General features: G+C 38.5%; 1 protein-coding gene across 4 annotated transcripts in view; it reads left to right on the top strand.

Moving 5' to 3' along the window:
- The window catches only part of LOC109414263 (ras-interacting protein RIP3), a 77,808-nt gene that overhangs the window by 1,411 nt on the left and 52,571 nt on the right, over positions 1–23,826 (top strand). For all 4 annotated transcript variants that reach the window (XM_029879720.2, XM_062852107.1, XM_029879722.2 and 1 more), the window contains exon 2: positions 19,501–19,566. In XM_029879720.2, the coding sequence (XP_029735580.1) occupies positions 19,501–19,566 (66 nt within the window). The remainder of the gene's footprint in view (positions 1–19,500; positions 19,567–23,826) is intronic.

Raw genomic sequence — 23,826 nt, 5'->3', positions numbered from 1 at the left:
CGGCTTTCAATGTTTATAGAATCACAACATCGGGGACCCGTCCTTTCCGGGACTTTATCATCCAACAACAATGAATAATATATGTGTTTAATCTTTTTCAGAATTATCAATATCGCTATGCTATATGTACTCACACTCTACCATGTTACCGATTTAAATCACAATATCCTCTCCGTCTTCGATGTCGTTTTTTCGGTACAATTGATCACTGAACTAATCATGCTTCTTTTGAAAATCACAAAGACCCAAGCAAAGACCAACAATGGCGGTTCTAAAAATGACAAACAATCATGCGTACTATTTACCCATTATTTTCCTCAGAAAGAAAACTTCGAAATGGGGTTTGAATACCCATTTTTGAAGTAAGAAAACCCCCATTTTTTGACAGCCTTGTAGTGTTACAAAAAAAATGGGTACTTAAGGCCTATTTAATGGGTATTTACGAACTAGCGTGCATGACGAGGAGACTTTGACTTGAAACATCAAAAACGCATTAGGCAAGACAAAGTTTGCCGGGGACAGCTAGTATATATGTATAAATAATGTAGGCTAGCAAATGTTGTGTAAACTCAGAGTTGATCCAGACCAAACTAAACAAACTCATCATTTTTTTTATAATTTACTAGCAGTCCCGGCAAACGTCGTCCTGCCTGCCTACTCTATTTTTTGACATCTGGTTCCATGAAGAAATGCCCCTCAAAATGGAATTTCAAACTTTCACGTTTTCCCAATTATTTCTTAATACGAACACGTCGGAGCCCTGCACGAATGGAACACTAAAAGAATGATGTAGATCCGTTGGCCCGTTCCCGAGCCTATTCGTAACATACAAACACCATTCCATATTTATTTATATAGATAGATTAGCTGTCCCCGGCAAACTTTGTCTAGCCAACTGCGTTTTTTTTTACGTTTAAAGTCAAAGTCTCCATGTGCAAGTATGCAAGATAAATTTTTAAAAACTCTTCATTCCTCATTGTATTTTGCTTCATAAATTATTCCTTAGATGAAAACTCCCTGGGCTTGGATTATATCTTCCAGGAAACTTTTATTTTGGGCATGTGGCCGATGTGCTTTGCAGTAATGGTTGGTGTGGGGTATGAACAAAGCTGAGTAGCATTTCCCATGCGTGTATTTCCCCTAGCAAGCATCAGTGACAGCCAGCACCATGACGGGGTCGTCGTCAGTGTGATGCTGCCTCATTGACGAGTGGACTGTTGGCGGAACAAGTCGCCATCACCGTGAGGTTCCGTATTATGCCAAGTGATTCTACTGCAGTTTGCTAAGATGGCTGGGAACGGATTGTTCTAGTGAGTTGCCCGGCATTCACATTGGCGATCCTGCCAGGAGTGCATCATAATCAATAACAAGTTAATCATAAAATAGGTAGAATCACTTGGCATAAAAACAGTGAGAGAAAACAAATCGTTTTGGTGTGTGAAGTGTGTGGTGGTGCTGCAAACACAGTGAAGTGGGTGTTGCAATTCTGCGGTTCCTGACGAAAGCTAGAGTGCGGAAAGTTTTTGTTTTTCCAACCGCGTTCTGTTTTAGCCTTGGTTCTAGCACAAACACATGAACGAAGGCGCGGTGACGTGGTTGATTTTTGTTGTCGACTGGTAGCACGCTGTGGATAGGTGGTCGGTCGATGATTGCATGCATGTTTCTTCATGTTCTTGCTCGGCATGGATGGTCGCGCTTTCGTTGATTCCTCGGATCGTACATGCTCATGTTGTCGCTCGGTTGAACGGTAAATGCAAACAGGTTGATGTGCATGATGGTAGAGGTGTTTGACTATTGTGAATGTTGCCGTAAAATACTCGCGGCATTGGTTGGTTGGGTTGGTTTTTGCTCGGGTTTTTGGTTGGGCAAATTAATGGCGTGTCGAACCGCCGAAAAATTTTCTGCATAAGGAAAATGCAGGGACGTGTAATGAAAACCGTCCAAGGAAACGGCATTTTTAGATAACCGCCGAAAATTATTCTGCATAGAGAAAATGCAGGGACGTGTAGTGAAAACCGTCCAAGGTAAAGGCGTTGTTGGATAACCGCCGAAATTTTTTCTGCATAAGGAAAATGCAGGGACGTGAAATGAAATCCGTCCAAGGAAACGGCATTTTTGGATAACCGCCGAAAATTATTCTGCATAAAGAAAATGCAGGGACGTGTAATGAAAACCGTCCAAGGTAAAGGCGTTGTTGGATAACCGCCGAAAATTTTTCTGCATAAGGAAAATGCAGGGACGTGTAATGAAAACCGTCCAAGAAACCGGCATTTTTGGATAACCGCCGAAAATTATTCTGCATAAAGAAAATGCAGGGACGTGTAGTGAAAACCGTCCAAGGTAAAGGCGTTGTTGGATAACCGCCGAAATTTTTTCTGCATAAGGAAAATGCAGGGACGTGAAATGAAATCCGTCCAAGGAAATGGCATTTTTGGATAACCGCCGAAATTTTTTTCTGCATAAGGAAAATGCAGGGACGTGTAATGAAAACCGTCCAAGGAAACGGCATTTTTGGATAACCGCCGAAAATTTTTCTGCATAAGGAAAATACAGGGACGTGAAATGAAATCCGTCCAAGGAAATGGCGTTATTGAAAAACTGCCGAAAATGGTTTGCATCAGGAAAATGCAGCGATGTGTAAAGAAACCCGTCTAAGGAAATGGCGTTGCATGATAACTGCCGAAAGCTGTGCGTGAGGAAATGCAGGGACGTGTAATGAAAACCGCCCATAAAAATTGCATATCGTAAAACAGTTTAAAATTCGAAGTACGCAATGAATACATATCTACTGAAAATATGTTGTAGAACCTCTTTCGAACTCGTTTTGTAGAATCTATTTTCGTATAATGAAGGACATTTGTGTGTTATATATGGTCCATCTGTACCATCACATTGAAGCATTGAAAGTGGATTTGTGTGATATACGGATTCTTTAGTCTGATAAATCTCGAATTCGTTAATCTCTTGTTTTTTTTTCTTGTTTGACAAATAATTCTTACAAAATATGTTCGTTTTCGTTGAATGCGTCGAATTTTCGCAATCGTGAATAACGATTGATTTGAGTGAGAGAAAAACAGGGCCGGCTACATAACGAGACGTGCGCTTGAAGGAGAGAAAACGCATCACCCAACTGCGTGTGTTGTAGTTATTTTTATTGGAGCTCGGCAAAACCCCATAGATGATCGGTTAGCATTGCAAGTTATCAATCAAATGATATAAGTTCGATATTAACAAAAGTGCGTTTACTAAACAAAAAAGTAAATGTGGCCATTCGTCTTAATTCTTGTATCTTGAAGTGTATCTTGTTGCTTTGGTGCCATAAGGATGAAGAGAACGAAATTGAAGGTTTGAGCGTAAAAATAACAAGCCTGCTAGTAAGAGAACATTTTTTTTCGGAGAAGAGGGAGAATGTGGGGTATGAACAAAGCTGAGTACCATTTCCCATGCGTGTATTTCCCCTAGCAAGCATCAGTGACAGCCAGCACCATGACGGGGTCGTCGTCAGTGTGATGCTGCCTCATTGACGAGTGGACTGTTGGCGGAACAAGTCGCCATCACCGTGAGGTTCCGTATTATGCCAAGTGATTCTACTGCAGTTTGCTAAGATGGCTGGGAACGGATTGTTCTAGTGAGTTGCCCGGCATTCACAGTTGGAATAGCTGAATGTATAAGCAATGGCAAACAGTTTTGTAAAAAAAAGATCGTCAAGTCATCTGATATAGTTATACTGATCATGCTGCTGCCTAGTATATCGAACATTTGTCGAAGTCATTTATGTGTCGGGAAAATATAATTCCAAGTTGGTGAGAATATTACAAACTGAGGGAGGGTAATAGGCCCAGTCAGACCCATGAATGGGCAATGTGGATTAATGTGTGGGAATGCCATTAAAGGTTTGTAATATTCTCCGAGGCTTTCGAAATCCAACAGGGCGCGTCTCCGGGTTGCGGATAGGGGAAAAGGGAGGTTTTTCGCATTTGTACTGTAATCAGCCAATTATCTTCTATGGTGTTGAAGTGCGAATGAATGATCTCATTCTATGGGAATTCGAACCTTGTAATGTATTGTTTATTAACTTCAATTTTCTATGCTAGACAAGGTTTTGAAGACAAACATGAGATGAGAGAATTGCCTAATAGGAAAGTCACATCAGCAAAGCTTTTACATATGCAAATGCTATCCATGGGGTCATGTCTAGCATTTAATATGTATGGCAATGACTGGTTCTTACCTAGAAGGGGTACTACAAGACCACACGCGGACAATTCGATTAAAGGCTTAATTGGGAATAATATATTTTCCAGAGCTGAAGGGACATTTTTTCCGGGGTGACTGGCGAGTCGGAGAGGGTAGAAGTTTCCGTTTGTTATAATTGACTAAATTAACAATTGGGTGCTTTTTCTTTCTGTGACTTGCTTGGCATTTTGTGGATTTTTGTTTTTTGGTTTTGGAAGGTATGCGATTCACTATTGAGCCTTAAAATTATTTTACATCTGAATAGCATTGATATTGTCAAGTCTGTACCAACATCCTTATCCCACACCAAAATACCCTTTTCCTATCCTATGGCGTTTATGTGGTCAGCAAAGACTATTCAGGCATTACCCCTCCTTATCATCGGCTTTGTATTGACTTGCGCTAATAGAGGTAATAAACTAGTTTATTAACTCTATTCTTGCGCTCTCATTGCCCCACCAAATGCTGCAAAATGAAAATGAAAATGAAATAAATTATTCCTTAGATGAAAATTTAACAACAAAACAAAGACGACCAAAATTAGACGTTCCGTTCGAGAGGTATATGTGGTTCCACGTATGCCACTGCATTTTTATATCAATAGATTCCCATGTACTGGTTGAAATATTAAAATATTGAAAAAGTTCTTATTTACATCCGTGTTTTTGGGATCTGTCAGCTGCCCGCATTCTTATTCATATGAAAATCAGTTCACGAGCCGCACAAAACTTTGTTGAAACCCACCGTTAAATGATCACTGACAATTTTTTTTACAAGCATCGGATCACTTTGCTGTAGTGTTGCTGTGTGCATTCAAAACGCAAATATCAAATGCGGGAACACCAAATACGGTAAGATTTTCTAACAAGTACAGGTCACAACAAGTCAGGTTTTTTACGCAGAGGATAAGTACCGCGTAAAAAAACTCAGTTCAAAATTAAAAAAAAACCGCGTAAAAAAGTCACCATTTCTCGACGAATCATGCAAAAATAAGACGTTGTTTTCTTTTGTATGGAGTTTTCATTTACGCGGCCGCGTAAATGAAAACCGCGTAAAAAAAGACCTGACTGTAATCCGATGTCAGCAGGAGATTTGGAATCGTAGGTTGGCGGCAGTGACATTGACTATGGTTGCTAAGTTACCTTTGGTAGCACTGTGTTACCGCGTTTGAAGCGCATTTGGGCACCATTTGCATCTTGAACGCACACAGCAATATCTCCCAAATGTTATCGGATTTAAGCTGAAAATTTGACCAGGACATCGTTTTATCATAAAGAATATATATATAAAAATGAGTTTCCCTCCCCCTGGATATTCAATCTTGACGCGATGGGAGGGCTTAACCCATTAGCACTTTAGTGCCAGTTTATTCACCACCGCTTGGACTTTGAGCTAGATATATCTGGTTTACGAGTTGAGCGCAAGTGAAGGAATCGGCCGTAAGTGCTAATGGGAACCAAAGGAGTATCCGTTGTGCATTTATCACAAGTTCAAGACAAGTTATAATTCAGCTTGCATAATCTTTGTATTCATTGAATTTTCTCCAATTTAACAATAATTGTTAAATTTAACGTAACGCAAGAGTGAGTAGGGGAGGCCTCTCCGTTACACTCATTACTTGAAATCGAAAGTACACAGGACAGGGGACGCTAGAATAAGTTGACTTACAGCCTTACAGATTAGATTCATTACAATTTGAAAATTATGGACTGATTAGGTAAAGATAAAACTGTTGATTATAGGAGTTTATATTTGTATTTCTTATTTTTATGGGTTTTGTGAATTTATAAAAGTTGACAAATAATCATTATCATTTTTCAGTTGACTGAACTTTTTTGTTTTTATATCTTAGACGGTATTATTTCACTGATCAAAAAAAGCAGGAATTTAGTTAGGACTTAGGACGGTTGACAATGTAAAGGGTTACGATGGATATAATATTACTTTGGACTGAGATGATCACAGATATGCAGAAGACGACTAGCGAAATTAGGAACACAATTTGCTACATTATTGACTATATTTTGACAAATAGGGTTTGACAAATTTCTTTACAATATCGAATGGAAGCTCAAAAAGTGTTATCTAACACTAATATGTGAGTTATTTGGGGATGATGCTGGTGCTGTCAATGACTAACATCGGTTATTGACACTATTGGTAATCAGCTTGAAATAATTTTCAGAATGTATTATAAAATAATTGAGGATATTATCTGAATATTGTTTGGGGAAGCTGTCAGAAAAACTAGTTGCCCATATCGGCTAAAAACGCTAGCTCTGGTAGCTGCGATGGGAAAAGTTAAAAACAGTATTTTTAAAAGCTACTACGACCCAATGCTAATTACTACACACTTTGCTCAAGTTGACGACATCGTCTAGTCCATCGTGAGTATTGGTCCTAGTAGGGGGAAAGTTGGGAAAAGGGTCCAGGCTTTGCTATCAGCTGTCCTGCAGCTCCACCTGGTCACTCTACAAAAAAAAAAAAAAAAAAAATGAGTTTGAAGTTCGTTTGAGGCGTCAAAGCTCCTGAATGGATGAACCGGTCAGGATGGCTCTTGCATGGTTCGATTCGTATTCATGGCGTCTGTGTTTATAAGAAGAAAAAGATATGAAAATCATCTAAAAAGGCATAAAAATAGTGAAAGTTATTAATTTAATGAGCTGGGGAGAAATCCAACCCGATCGAATTAAAACCAATCCAAAGTGCGGTGCTGCAAAGACTGATGTTTTGTCAAACCACATCTTGGCAAGACAAAGTTTGCCGGGCCAGCTAGTAAATAATAAAATTAGATGAGGGCCCATCAAACACTTTCAAAAAGAATGAGGTGTCCGTCTATACAGATTGGGTTAATCCACTGCCAATTGCGTAATCCAACCACAGGCATCCGAGCCTAATCGTTAAGAAGGCGGACGACCCTGGACGAGTCCTTCAGGCCGTTGACCTTAAACGTAAAGGAGGGACCCTTCTCGCAACGGTCGTTTCGGTTTCGCCCTGGGCCGTACTAATTCCGCCAATAAGAAAGACACTCGCCATAATGCCACTTTATAGGGAATGGGATCATTTGGGCTGGTGGACCTATTCTGGGCACATGCTGCTAAAACTCAATTACTTCATTATTTTTCAAAATTAAATCAATTGGCTCAAAATTTACTGGGACATAACAGCAAATAGATAGACACGACGATACTCTATGCTTAACGAAGTCACGGAAATTTTTATTACGAAAGTTTCTGGACCTACCGGGAATCGAACCCATCGCCCTCAGCAAGGACAAGCTCAATACCCACGCATTTACAGCTGTGACTATAGGGATCGTAGTTTGGATGTAATTCTTAAAAAATTAAGTCATTTGAACAGACAAATAACATATTTACGTTGAAACTGGTGAAAGGCCTCTGCAACTAGTTTGAGGATCTGTGTATCTACTGACATTTCCATAAAACGAACGGCAGTTAAACCATCCTAAAACCATTTTCAGATCGTGGTGATTGATAGTAACGGGGAAACGATTTGAAGCTTGCTCGTGCTTTGTGCAGGGAAACAAACTGAACTGAATACATATCCCATTCCATTATACACCGTGTCAGAGTAATGAACGTTAAACCGGAGGCCTAATTCTTCCTGTTCAACGTTGACGGGACGGTCGCTCATCGTGATTACAACTTTCTTGCCTCGAAAGCACGCCACTAATTCGTCGGTACATAAGGCGAGCAAAACTGGAGCTCACGGGAGTCTGCAACTAGCGGTACTGTTCCGCTTTTGAAATGGTGTGTCTAATCTAAACTTTGAAAGAAATATCTGCGAATAGCCATGCTGAGCGAGAGTACATGTGATTGTGTTCGCTCGTCTACGGCGCGGTGTGATGGAGCATAAAAAAAGCTCGCTTTTTCGGAACAACAATAATAGATAGCATTGGCACTTTTCCTGTAGAAAAACGCTTCATAGAAAATGGGAACAGGTAAAAATATGTTATTGTTTTTTCCTGCTATTGGAGCTTCGTCTCAAATGTGTACCGAAGAGCGAGCGAGAGGTTGCACGAATTGTATGTAGATTTTGCTCTGCGTAGTGCATCACTTTCACTTGGACATAATAAGGCACCACTAGAAATTACATACGCTCAATTCAGCTGAATATGTGAACACGACAATACGGCTTATTAATTTGGAGTAGGTAGGTACAGTGTGCTGCGTTTTGAATCGCTGTTTAAACGCGATGTACTCTCATTTTCAACCGGTACGTAAGCAAAACAGAAGCATAGAACACACCTCACTTCAAATGCTCCTTTCATATAATTCCACACAACGCTCTCTACGGAACCGACGGAACCGGTTTGTGTCACCATAAACGCAGATCCTAGGGTGGATATTCAATGTTTCAATTGATTAGAGTAAAATGTGGTTCAACACAATATCCGGGTAGAAATTTATATTTAAAAAAATGGATTTATAGACTTTGGTTTTACTTAGAAACCTCACGACCTATTCAAATTGAATCCCAAAATTGATGAAACATTGTTACAGAAAATCTAGCAAGAATTTTAGGTGGATTGCTTTTAAGTGTATCGGTCCTAATTTATTTTGAAAATATGTTTGATTTGCCTTGAAATTTCTTGAAGATTTTAACTGTGAATTCTCTATGAATTTCTTTGGGAATTCTGTCATGAATTCAGATTGGATCTAAAAAACTTGAAACACTTTTTTTATGGTTTTACTTTTTATGCATCATCATTTTAACATAAGTATTTTAAATTTGGTTCTCGGATATGGATGAATTATAGTGGTTACAATTTTTTTTCTAATAATATACTCTCTAGAAAGATTGTTCCACAACACTGTGACCAAGATTAGCAAAGATTGATAGAGAAGTACGGTTATTGTGTTGAAAAATTGCTTTTTGAAAAATACAGTAGTTCATTTGTTAATATTTATTCTCATTCAAATATTTGTGAAGAATTGCCATAAATTAAAAATAAAAAAAATCAAGTGAGTTGAAATTTCGGATTTTTGTTATGGAGCCTATGAGCGGGCCATTTTCTAATTTATTTTAAAGTCTTCTTGAGGGCCGCATGCGGTCACACGAAAAAAGTGCAGCTGAGAATTCTGATAAAACTACCGAAGGAGTACCGTAAATCGGATTGAATTTCTGTTTTCTTTTTCTCCCGATTAAACTTTGTGTAGTGTAGGGTTTGTGCCGGAATGGAAAAGTCAGTGGCTCAGTTGATTGTTTGGCTCGTTCACTTTTGTATGGAGCTGATCCACGGACAGCTTCTGGAACACGTAACACTCAAAATTTGGATGCTGTCCGTTACAGATGTCGCACACACGTCGGTACTACTAACGCTGCATGCGAAGTCTTGGATGGCACGAACTTGGATGCTCTCGTATCTTTCCAGAACGACGCATCGTTGTTTCAGGAACTAAAACGTCTGCTCGTACACTGGAAGCTCCGTATGGTTGATTGATGTTTCCCACAACTCACGGGTCTGGTCATCCAATGCGCGAGTGAGCACGGTCAACACGAGCAGCTCCGACATTCCTGAAAGCGGTTGCCCAAGCTTGATGAGGTTCTCCACGTGGCGGGTACATTCATCGACTCCGGAGTTCTTTCGACGATCTTCTTGTCATCTGTTTAAGGCTTAGGAGGCCCAGAATGTGCGGTTCTAGGATCATCCGCTTATTGCCAAACCTCTGCTCAAGGATGTCCCTGGTAGTCGTTGTCCTGCAAAGCTTCGAGGTCGAGGATCTTACCAGCGGCATCTCCCGCCAAGGAACTCTCAAGGTGGTACATTTCCACCGAAATCACTTTTATTTTTTGAAATCTTTTTGAAACCTTATTGAAAGCCCATTGAATCTTTCTGAATGTACCGAAAAAAGCGCATTGAATCTCTAAAACACTACAAAACTTCCCTGAAATCAGGGTTGTATGTAGTACTGGTACCGATCATTTTTTTAATATCTCTGATTCTGAAAAACCGATACACTCTGGTACCCGAGCAAGAACGAATAGCAGTCACATACTGCAGGATACCAAAGTCAGGTATCATTCCAAAACAAATAGTCCTAGACTGTTGCCAGTGTTGCGAAACTCATGCTCACGAGTAAAAAATACTCACTCACCTTACTCATTTGCGAGTAATGCTCACGCTGTGAGTTACTCGCGTATGAGTATACTCACGCGTGAGTAATGACGTCATACTCTCGCGTGAGTATTACTCATTTTACTCACGGTGAGTTTATTGAGTAAGTTATTTTTGTTGGTTTGAAATGATGTTTTCGTTTGTTCTGTACTGCAATGGTGATTATTTATATACAAGGCACAGTTTTCGAGGAAAGGTGGATCTGCTCGAGAGCTTTGGCACCATAGGCTAAAAACTCTTATTGTTTACCTACGCATGCAAAGTAATATCATCAATTAGGAAATCTCTATATTTCACTACACTTTGTCAATGGTATAACTTTTTTCGCATACGTCGGGTCACTTTACGGTATTCAATAAAGATGTGTGGCATATATTTATTGTACGTGGATTTGCTAACTGAACACGACGAATCAGAACCGTCGTTTTTGGAATCGCCGTTCGAATCGCCGTTGGAATCGTCGTTCGATTGCAGAGCGAGACAGAAATCAAACTGACACATCGCTTTGACATACTTAACGTAGGAGCAACACGTGCGTGAGATTCTCTCTCTCGGTTGGTGTGGTTTGTTTTGATTCAATCTGACATTTCTTTTATGCTGCTCATGCTGCCGATGCTGCCAGCTGATGGTAGCAAGGATGGAGGAGCATAGTCGGAGGGGTGCTCCAATGCGTTTTCGGAAGAATTCGTCGAGATAAAAAGTTTTCGTAATAAAAAGTATGGAAAATTCTAGTTTAAAAGTTCAGCATTAAACTTTTCAATGCGTGTTACATATATTATTTTACAGAGAATCAGTCTAGAGGTCGTTTAACGTAATAAGAGCATTAACATAAAAGTCTATAATTTTACAAGAACGCATTGAAACGCCCCTTGAAATTAAACGGCGATTTCCAACCAGCTCAAGCAAATTCCCTTGGAATTCATCTTCGAAGTAAAATCACAATCCCTACCTTCAAATTTAAAATGGTAGGGACAATAGGGTCCTAAAATGAAAAATATTTTCCCGGTTTTGTTGTATAACACGAAGGAGCATGCTTTTCTGATCTCAATGGTAATTTTTCCAAACTTAAACAATGATGTGAGTTAATAAACTCGAAATTAAAATAATGATGAGCAGGTCTTGTTTGACATTCGAGGTCAACCTTGACGTAACAAAAGTGAAACGGCGGGTTGCAAAAGACATTACATTGACCACTTCTGACAACAAATGTTCCTGTTTGACATACACGGTAAACAAAATTTACCCAAAATAGAGTGCTAAAAAAGGAGAGTTGCAAAAATTATTAAATTTTTTAAAAATATATTTTATGGGCTTTACCTAATAGGAATACTTGAAAAATGAGTAAACATGTCGTTTTAATCAATGCTTGATCAAATTATGCAAAAATTGAGATAGGCCTTTAGGAGCCTATTACAGCATGTCCTAGGTCCAAACATTTAAAGCTTTTCTTTTCTGCAATCATTTTCATACATCTGCATACGTTTTTTCACATGTGGCTAGTTTCTATTACTGTGCAAAAATATAGGGCATATAATGGACAAATATTGGTTTTGCTTGAAAACTACTTGAGTAGGCAAGTAAGGAAAAAACGTTTTACACTGGTAACGCCTCCCTTGTAAATCTTAAAGAGCTGTAGTTTTTTCTGCGCAGAAAAATAGTCCGTTCTATTTTTCCGTAAGGAAAAGTAACGTTTTTCCTCATACTAAACACTTGATCAGTTTGTAAGTTAAAATTTACAAAAAATAGTAAATTTACTTGAGTACTCAACTTTCGAACATGAAACTTACACACTAAACGCATCCAGCAAAGCAAAAACCAGCAAAATGAATAGTTGATTTTTAAGCAATTTTTTTTGCTAGAATCCGGTACAACTTTGTGCCCTATCAGCACAAATTGCTGGATGTTTCATAAAAAAGTGCTTAGACTTGATAGAATTGAAACAAAACTTTATTGGAACTTGTGGGTGACAAAAGGAACAAATTGCCAGGGCCCGTAGCGTAGTGGCTACACGTTCACTTCATAAGTGGATGGTCATGGGTTCGATCCCAGCCCGGCACTTGCAATTTTTCGTCAGTTGCTCTTCCCCCCGAGAGCAGCTGGCACCTGACCCTCTTCAGAGCATATGCTGCAACGGACCCGGACACCTGGATATCGGCTAACGGCAACTCATAATGGACCCCCAATCGGACAGGAAAAGGAACAAGAGCCACACATCAACATCCTCGTGCTCATCATTCTACCATAATAGTGCAGAAAGTGAAAGCAGCGCAACGGAATCCAGTTCGATCTAGTAGAATTATAATAGAATACATTTAGGAGCTGTACAAAGTGTAAGTACAGCTTCCAATTGGAATCGCTCACGCAGTGCCCTGGTGGACAAAAAAGCTGTAAATTAGGTAAAGTGATTGAAGAATGAAAAAAAGGAACAAATTCTGGAGGAACCCCATGAGCTTTTTCAAGTCTTAGTTTTTTTTTCATATAAAGTTGGACCACCCTAATTATATGAGCCTCGGACCTAAAAAGAAAAAAAAACTGCCGAGCAAATTACTACCAGTAACATGGCCAGTAATCACACCCAGATAACCAATAAAAATGGCTAAAATGGCTTTAATTCAGCACTATATGCGCCTTTGCAGCAGGTCTGCTGCTATCGAACTGTCAAATCCAAGGTCAAATCGGCTACCAATCGAGCACACCACATGATTCCGTAAAATTACGTTTTCTTAATTGCTATCTCTGCCAATCCCCTGAAGAAAGCGTTAGTTCTTGAAGCCGGCTCGAACGGGCTCGTTTACGAAATTTCAGCCTGCCTTTCAATCTGCTACGTGTGGAAGCGAACTTTGTCGTACGAATTATCGTGCATTTGAGAAACGATCGTTTACACATTTGTTCAATGCGTTTAGTGTTCTTTATTAAATTTACAAGACGCACAAGCATGCAAATACATTTCGTCCTTTTAAAACAACGCTGAACTCAATTATATGTGAATGTCACGCCTGCACTAACAGAAAAAAATCACTGTTTTCAGCTTAATGCAACCGCCCATTCAAATCAGCACCACGTCCTGCACCAAATTTTTGGCTTCACGCCAGTTATATGTGGATGACAGCCATTTCAGGGGATTGATCTCTGTCTACAAGAGGTTTGAGTTCAAACAAAAGCCCTCACGTTGAGCTGTTGGGCTCAAAGGGGACCTGTTCAGGACCGCCCTTAACGGAGCGCTTAGAACTACCAGTAAGATACAATTCACTAGAATAAAAAAAAAACAATAGAATTATTGACAAGTAACCTTGTCTACTGATTCAATACATTCGCCCCAATAAAACATACCATTTTAATGTTTGATAGGATTCCAAGCCTTTAGATAATTTTTAGATTACCGTATGAATATGAGTAAAGCATACTCGTGAGTGAGTATCTGCACGTCAATACTCACGAGTGAGTGTGAGTTGTACAGCGCTTACTCAAATGTGAGTAATACTCACGGTGAGTTTAAGGTGTACTGCTCATACTCACTCGTGAGTTTGACTAGTTGTGTGAGTACTCGCTCGTTTCGCAACACTGACTGTTGCTAGCAGCACTGCCATATGATGTCATTACAACTGAGTTATGTCATGATGCGAAGCAACATACGAAGAAGAATGAGAATTTCAGTGAACTGTCAAAGCCAGTCTGTTTAGTGATGTGAAAACACATGAAATTGTAATTGTATTAAATAATACCTAAATAATTGGAATAGTTTGCTAAAATATTATTCTACTTACAGCTACTTATTTACAAACAGATAGATATTTAACTAACCTAGTTATCACAGTTAAAATCACAGTAAGTTATCAGAACGTTAATAATTTGTTATTCTAACCTTAAAACCTATAAACACAGATGAACGAACACAAATGTTACGGGGGAATTTGATAATAATTCTATGCTAAGCGGAAGACCGATTTATGTAAGTACAATGTATAGATATAAGTGATTATTGAACTAAAAATATAATTGAATTGCAGCTTTTAGCTGTTTCGCACCCGCACATCGGAGTTTGCGATCTGCTTCGAAGAATTCGGCTCAAAGCCTCACATAACCCCCCTCGAACCCCACTTTTCGCCGTAACACTAGACCGCTGTTATGAGGGTTGCCTCCTTCCCGTCCAAACCAAAGCACAAATATTTGGGACTAATATCTGACTCTTAGATAAGACGGACGCAATTCTCCAATGGTCAAGAGCTGTCCTGGCCACGTCTTGGCGACAGTTGAGGGATGGGAAAGGAAAATTTGTTGGACATCTACGAAAGGTATGTAGAGACCTTCACGTCCTCTTAGGCCTAGATATCACGGGAATTTGGGTGTTGTGTGTGGAAGGGTAAACTCCAAAGGATACGTTTGGTAAATTTGCAGGCGCAAAAAATATTATTTGGTTATATTGAGACAGCTGCCTGTATAATTCATCCGATTTATTTTTCCATCTTGCAGGACTGGGTGGCTGAAAATCTAGAATAGAAAACGGTATTGACATATTTTATACCAGGGGTTCTCAAACTTTATCAGCTTGCGACCCACTTTAGATTGTAGTAGAATATTAGGTGACCCACCAGCTCATAACATAAGCCATTTTTTTGATAATTTAGACTGGCTCAAGCGTTTAGTATCAAGAGTTGTAAAGAATTTTAGATAAGTTTGCATGTTTCTATTTCAAATTTAACCAGTCTGGCTCCACGCAAAACTTCACAGATCTTAGGTAATATAACATGTTAGAGAGAAAGAAAACATTTAGTTTATACACATTCTTTGGTGCATAGTGGCAATTAAGCGTGGCAATTTGAAGAACTTTTAAAATTCACTGTCAAATGAAAGAAGTCTAATAATGCATTTTGTTTGTTTTTTTTTCTCGTTTATAAGTTTCGAATTGTAGAATTGGAGAATCTGGAAAGTCTCCCAGAAGTTTTAATTTAATCTTTCCTACGCTTATTTTATTTATATTTAATTACTATCACTTATTTAGCTGTTCTGATATATGTAAAAGTTCAAATTTTCAAAATTTGAAATCAATCAACCAGATTTGTCTTTATTTAAGAGACTTTCAGCCCTTGGCTGGTTCGTCTCTTTCAAAATTTTACTGATGTAGGGTATGAAATCAAACTTTGAACTAGTCGAATTGTAATCTTAATTTGAACCATGTCGATATTCATTAAAACGACGTACTTTTTAGGCAAATATTGTCCCGAAAAAGATGTTAAACAGCTTTCCGTAATATAACCTGATAACGCGACAAAACGCGTTTTTGTCATGGAAAACAGGCAATTGAAAAATCACTGTGATTTCACCCATTTCCCCCCAGAGAAACCACATTTTCGGTGCACTCGTACAGCTCATGCATTGTATCACACGCAATATGTGAACACTTCAAATGAAAGCTTATTTATCGTAGAATCGCCCAACCGAATAATATTCCGCATTATTTGACATAAAATTATCAAATTCAAGTAATTCTTACTTGGAGAATGTTATCTTAAGTTGAACCATTTGTAATCTAAATTTGAACTAGTAAATGGGGGAGAGCTCCCAGTGTTGGCCGGCAGACTGCGCTAGTGGTTGTTTTGTTTACGCTAGGGGGATGAAAAATTCCAAATTTTGTTTCCAAGTTCCTGAAGAGTTTAGACCATTCTTAGTTGAAATTCCACTGCCTAATGAAAAATTGTTATGGGAATAGGCAGATCCATGTGTTTTCCTATTGTTCAGCACGAAATTGGCTGTTGTGGGAGATGCTCGAGCTGCTGCCACCAGTAGTTCAAATGTTCAAATTAAGATTAAAATTGGTTCAAATTATGATTACGATGGTTCAAATTAAGATTAAAATCACTGTTGACGAATAATCGAATTTTTCAATGAAATTCGGTGCAAATACAAACTTTTTACCACTTAACAGAAAGCTTATACTTATAGATTTTGCCGTAGTAAATTATTTCCATGTGGGAGAAAAAATCACTCAAAATTTGGGCTACTTCGGAAAGCCGCAATTTGGTTCAACTTTTCATTACCTACCCTAATTTTAACCGAAGTTCGGAAAAAATAAACAAATAACTCGGTGAAGTATACCAAATGTTCGGTGATTTCTTATCGAAATTTTTGTATTTTTTTGCTAATATTAACTATTTACATTTTTTTCTGAAATTCAAGCTACTGAACTTGTAAAATGTGAATCCAACTGAAAATGCAAATTGCAAACAAAAATTTCAACTAAATTTTTATAGTCAGAATTAAAAATCTGTCATGGGAGCAATTATTCAAAACAAAAAATCTAAAACTTTTCCAGCATCTTCAACCTTCCGATTGAAAACTCATTGTTTCAGAATCGAAATCAGAACGCCGACAGTAGTTTCAATGTTCAATATTCTCCAGATGAAGATGACAGAGAAATCTAGTTCCTTGAAATATCTCTGTCAATTCCCTAAGAAAGTTTCTGGAATTTTCAAAATTTTCTTACAGTAAGACATAAGTTAAGCTAAGTTAACCCCTTGCAGACGGAGTTTTTGCCTTTCTGGATGCAACATCGCTGGCCTAAAACACGTTGGCAAAGGTCGGTTTTCACGCTCAGCAAAGTATGAAAATCCATACAAAAATTTCGGAGGTATCATACAAAAAGTGTGCCATGGGGGAGGGGGTTGAAAATTGTCATTTTTTGTGTGATGTAATTTATGGACTTTCCCAAATTTGTTGCATTTACCGGACTTGCAGTTAAACCGTTTGCACCGACCGAACGCCTACTGTATATGAAAAAAAAAACGATGATTATGATTGAGATTTTGCGAGACCTGCTGTTCTCATTCATCACAGTCACAGATTCGTTAGAAACACACAAGTTATTTTTTATGTATTTTACCGATTTTACCTGTTATGCAGGGTTCTACAACACCTTATTCAGGCTGAATGGTATTGGATTTTGCATACCTGTGTTTGGTATTCTACAGCCAGTTTCTCCTGCGATACCCGACGATGCTTTCGGCAACCTTGCCCAAAATTCTCAATTCCGGACGTCAGTTAGATTGTACTTAAAAGATATGAAATAGAACATAAAGTTCCGTACTCTTGAAACGCCTGGGCCGTTGCGTTGTTGCCATAGTTACCGCCATTTTCTACTGTATGACTTTTATTTTTTATGCAGGACATAAAAAAGTTGCATAAAATGAATCTCCGTACATAAAAAATGTAACAATAAGTGATCGGTCTCTTATAGCAACAGTTATCGAATTGACACTCATTCCATTCCTTGATGACTGTAAGGCCGCACCGTTATTCGCGACTACGAAGGTAAAAGAGATTCCAACTCTTTGTCGCTCTAATGTAAAACCTCGTAAAGAACTGTCAGAATGTGCGTGAAAAAAAAGCAAAAAATATTTCCCTCTCGTTTTTTCTCACGTAAACCTTCACGCACATTCGACAACTTCGTAGTCGCGAATTGACTTCACTTTTAGAATGCTTAGCTCTTAGAATTTTGCTTGTTAAGCATGGTAAGCTCTCATGCAATAGGGTAAGTGTACCAATTATGGCTATAGTACCAAATTATTCGCCATAGTTGATTTTCACCCTTTAACGATGTAAATCAACAATAACAAAAGCAACAGATGACGTTCACAAAAGATGGTGACACTCATTTAAACTCCATATTTTGCTCAAATTATGGTAGAAATAAATCATTTTCCTTAAAATCTCGGCTTCCTTGCACCTAATATCGCCATAGTGTACCAGATATGGCTAATCCCATAAGGAATGCATGCAAATAGTGCGAAAAGGAACCGAAGTTAAAAAATGCAGCCATAACTGGTACAGGGTTCCTATCATTGGCACACGCTGTAATAAATACTAAAAGAAGTTTTGGCTCTGTTTCTATATTTTTCCTGTAAAGTATGGAAACTAAGCTATCTTTTAACATATTGTTGACATTCGTTGATCTTCTCGTTATTTTTGTACAAATAGTTTTCCTTATGTAGTGCCATAATTGGTACAGGCACCCTATTTATTCTTTCTCTACGAAAGTTTTATAATTGTAATCTCTCATGGAGTGTGTAATGTGTATGTTTATGAGGATGGGGTAACATTTCATTGTTTTGAAAATGATGATTTGATCACATAAACCCGGATCAATGTTGTTCAAGTCCAATTAACCGTTGAAAACAATTGTACAACATTTGGGTACTAACTATTGTTTCCCGGCTTCCGCTTTTATACTCGTTTTTTTTTTTTAATTCGTAAAAGACTACACGCTCGGGGTAGTTTGCAGATGTTTTAAAGAAACAAAAAGCATCCTGGTTTTGACAGAAACATTACAATTGATTTATAATTAGTAGTAGTCAATCACACAAGTTTTTTTGTCATCATAGTTCTTAAGTTGTCACATTTCCTCCCAAGCGGGCAAACGAGTTTTATGAATAATACGTAACAAGTACTTATTTGGAACCGCAGCTTCGTACATCACCAACCGCACGAAGGCGTCATCGACGTGAGCCTTGATGTGTTATTATACTTATGGCACCACTATCTGTATGTAAATACGTGAGAACACTCCCACGTGTTGGTTTCCATTCTTGAACTTGAATGGTTTGGACCGTTGTCGGTACTGCAGTTGCGAGTGAATTGATTTGAAACCGGGACCTGGAAGAGTATTGGGTATTCATTGAATTCGATTTGGTATTCTAAATTGACCGGTACTGTTAGGTACTAACACATAGCAAACTTCTCTAGCGTATATTCAGGTAAACAATACTAATCAGTTAAATTGTTACTGAATTATCAAAACTAGTAATCATTACAAATTCAATGGTTACACATATTTGTAATTTTACTCGTTCTGAAATTAAACACTCCGAAAGAAGTAAAAGCAATGAGGATAAAAAAAACGAAGACTGGTCTACTTAAATGCCTATCTCATAACATCGCAAAAATGCCGGAAAAGTCGTGCAAAATATAATTGCGGTGAAAATATTCCAGTGTAATAACCCAAAATGGGTCAAACCGTGAAGCAATGGTCAATTCGGTTCCGTCATGTTTCGTTCATTATTAATATCGTCGATGACAGTGATTACGAGTCAAGCATTTATCCTTTTTTTTGCTTTCTTTTCTTTACTCCACAGGGGAAGTGAGCTGAGCGACGTTTCCATCATTAGACGTATGCGTGGTGTAGAGGTGTTGGCATTCAGGTATGACACAATATAGAGCGATAGTTACAAGCGTAGAGGAATCTGGGGCTTGGGAATACATGCTTACCTTGAACGAAAAATTTTTACTAAATTTGGGGGTCGTAAAAATATTAAAAACTTAAATAGTCTTACACTGCATTCCTTCAACAATTTACAACTTTAGCATTTCTCTTTTTAGTGCGTTACGTATTTCATGAACGATCATTGTGTTCGTTATAACATTCTTACTTGAAGTGTATGTAAACCCAATTCGCCCTAAACATCGGTATAACAATATGCAAGGTCCTTCGAACTTGTAACCCTTCTACCAGAATCAATGAAACCGTGATTATGCTTTGAAGCAGCCGTGCAAGTAACAGGTGCAAAGTCATCAAAAAATCATTATGACGTTCACACGAGCGCAATATTTTGCCCCAAATTGGGATCATTTGTTGTGCGATATTCTAAGTAGACTGAAAGAGCTCGGATGACGGAGCTCCTGGAGTAGATTATACCTACTGCCGCACTTGATGGAGCAAGCCATAGAATATGATACCCACACACAATACCGCTTCAATCTGGTGGCATGGATCTAATTTGGTTTATTAGTTGAGTTTCGCCTGGTTTTGAGTCATCGCGCCAAAATTAAATTTAAATTTTTGTATGGGATGAATCTTTTGTTTTGTTATATAAACGTTAGCTTGCCCATGAAAACCAGTGGACGGTTTTCACGTCGAACAAAGCTTTAACAAAATTTTAGCTCTTAAGGTTAAATCCATTTCAATTTCATTTTCACACACAATCTTTAGAGGCACTAATTTGCCAAACGAACTATCGAATCACACTGCAATTTTTTTATCCTTGCTTTGCTCACTTGCTAGAAGAGGCAGATTCAAAATTAGCGCATTTATTTACGAACTTAGAAGATTAGTGCCCTTTGAAAACTCCCTCTTCCCCCCTCGTATACATTCGTCCATACAAAATTTTCGTAATTTGAGAGGTCTACGTAGTTTATGAACAAGGCCCTGATAAAACCTTTTGATATGTATTCATGATCGATTTTGATTACAAAATTTCATGAGGAAAAACTATGAGTTGTTTTTGCATTTCCGAAGGCTGTTCAAAAATCGGTCGTATTTTGATATCTTGTCTAATTTGATGCTATTGGAGCAAAACTTTTTGTAACTACGTTGTTGTATTTTCCATTTCTTGCAACTTCAACAACACAGTTACCCGAGGTTTTGCTCAAACAACATCAACAACATTGGCAAGGAATCATCCATACATACTTAGTAGACTGGGTCAACAAAGTCGATTTTTTGGAACAAAGCTTTTCCGATTCCTTTTAACATCCAAAACAACTGTGCAAACTTTGGGAGCGATTAATTGTATCCCAGTATTCCGCATTGCGATTGAACTTTGTATGGAATATAGAATGGAAAAATGTATTTTTTGCATTTTTCTCTTAAATTGCTTCTTTGTCTAAACAATCTAACGAATGGCGTTGAAGTATAGCCTAGGATATGCCGAAAAACTTTGCCGAAGACCGCTAAGTGATCCGACACTTGTGACAAAAGTTATAACGTTCAGATCGTCTGATGATGCTTAACATGTGAAGAAATAACATCAATAATAAAATCTCAATTTTTTGCCTATGTTACCAAGCGAATAACTTATTTCACAAGCGTCGGATCACTTTGCGGTCTTTGGCAAAGTTTTTCTGCATACCCTTGACTATACTTTAACGTCATTAGCTACATGGTTCTAGACAAAAAAAAAATCAACAAATAATACAGTATCGGACAATAAAAATGCACCAAAGCCGTTTTTCCATACAAACTAGTCAACTTTCGATAGCCATATCTCAATTATTTCTCAACCGATTGTTTTCGGCCTTTCTGTGACGAACTACAAAACATTTCAATTTTTGAAAACTATTGAAAAAATTCGGTGATAACTATTGATAGAAAAGTTACAGATGGGTTGAATTTTGACAATAAAAATGCACCAAGACAAAATATTTTTTAGCAAAAAATGCTGAAGTCTAATCATGTTGGTCTCTTCAGCAAATTTACTCATCACCACACAAGAAACATATTTGCTGAAGACACCATAATGATATGACGTGACCATGTTTTGCTATAGCATTTTTTGTCTTGGTGCATTTTTATTGTCAAAATTCAACCTATCTGTAACTTTTGTATCAATAGTTATCACCGAATTTTTTCAATAGTTTTCAGAAATTGAAGTGTTTTGTAGTTCGTCACAGAAAGGCCGAAAACAATCGGTTGAGAAATAACTAAGATATGACAATCCAAAGTTGACTAGTTTGTATGGGAAAACGGCTTTGGTGCATTTTTATTGTCCGATACTGTATACTGCAAAAAGTTAGTTTTTCCATACTAAGTTCCATACAAATTTCAATTGCAATGCGGAGTACGAGGACGCAACCAATCGCTTCCAAATTTTGAACAGTTGTTTTGGATCCTAATGTAGATTGAAAAAACCTTGTTCCGGGTTGATGCGATGAAATTTTAATTTTCCTCATTCAACGTTGACCCACTCTAATACATAGGTTTAAATCATTCAATACCCACGCTTTTTGCACTATTTCATTATAGAAACAAAGAATTTATCATTTAACTATACAAACGTTCAGCTCACAAATCTTGTTTTTTGTTTCGGTTTCTGTAACGGTTGTTGGCCTAAGGTCCCCTATCCACGGTGGTGGGGCTGCCACCTTAGGTATAGCTTCCGGTGGAGGAACATTTCATACTCAGCCTCTGGATGCCAGAACAGACGCTGTTTGAGCCGCACCTCCTTGGTGAATAGACGCTTGAGACGTACCTCCTCGATCTAGCTGATGTCAGAAGGACAACAGTGCCCAGGCTGCACTATCAGCACACAACTCTTAGCTGGCGGTCTCTGTCACCGATTGACCAGTGGAAGCATGAGGTAGGAACTTGTGAGGACCAGAGCTATGTTGGATGCTCTTTGTTTCGACTCACCGTTTTGCAGCCCATGCAGGCTCATGGCGGCGCAGCATCAACAACGAAATCAAGCAAGTCGACAGAAATTTGACCTGGCCACAGGTCAAGGCGATGACTGGCAATCGTCCAGGATGGAAATCTTTCAATTCGGCCCTCTGCACTGCACCACCGTGGGTGTCCAGGACTGATAGGAAGGAAGGAGTTCTTTGTTGATTACTTACTATAGGCCGCGAACAAACTATTCAAATTGGAAGGAATAATATTTAAAATGTAATATAAAATACATGCAGATAAACATATATGGTTAAAAACTGAACTTATGGTACAACAAAAATATAATCCGTATACAAAAATCCGAACACACTCATCGGATGAGATCATGCACCTGATTCTCTGTGTTCATCACTCTTAACAGCATTCTAACAGACCAAAAATGCTGAATGTTCACTGACAAACATGAATACACTGACAAACGAAAATTGCTAGCTTGGCTTGCCACCAATATCCTCACAACCGAAACGTGTAAAATAAACTGGCTTCCTCCACACGAAGCACGATGACACCAACGAACGAAAACTGTTGGCTGAGGGTGTTTTGCCTCGGGGGTGCGTATTACCCCAGGTTACCCTACCTATCGACGAACGAAAATTGCTAGCTTGGCTTGGTCCTCTCACAACTGAAAAGCAGGAAATAAGCTCTGCAACTGAAATTTCTTTCTGGATTTAAAGGCTATGCAGTGTTTAATATGAAAATCGAGGTTTATTATTCTCCCAACGTTTCGACACTGTCGTTTTGTTTCATCGTCAGGGGTAACTGATTGTTTGTTTTTTTTTTGTCTAATGTTGGTTTGATGTTGTTACAGAACTGATATCGTTCGTCTTGTTTTGAAACGGACTGTACGTTATTGGCGCAAATCTACCCGCATAAACGATACCCATAAGACGTTCTTAACCACCCATTTGGGATGCAATTCGAACAGTATGCGGCATTGTTGAACCATCTACAATACGACGGTCCGTGTAAAGGGGCCATTAGACTGTTTGTCATAATGACAAATATTTGTCATTGTAGTCCGACATTCATCCGAGGTTGCCATGATTTACGTTGTGTTGGTCATTTGTTGGGCTTGTTTGGCCAAATATTTGTCATGTCTAATGGGACCTTAAGGTATTGGTTTATTTGGGTACTTCTTGCCATGGCTACGACCTAGGATAGGATCCGACACGTTGTCAGCCAATTTGAGACCAATTTACTGTCAAACGGAACCAGTCGCTGATTGGTTGAAAATGAC

The sequence above is a fragment of the Aedes albopictus genome, chromosome 2 (genome assembly GCF_035046485.1).
Source record: "Aedes albopictus strain Foshan chromosome 2, AalbF5, whole genome shotgun sequence".
In the NCBI taxonomy this organism is placed as follows: Eukaryota; Metazoa; Arthropoda; class Insecta; order Diptera; family Culicidae; genus Aedes; species Aedes albopictus.
This window is presented reverse-complemented; position numbering and strand designations above follow the sequence as displayed.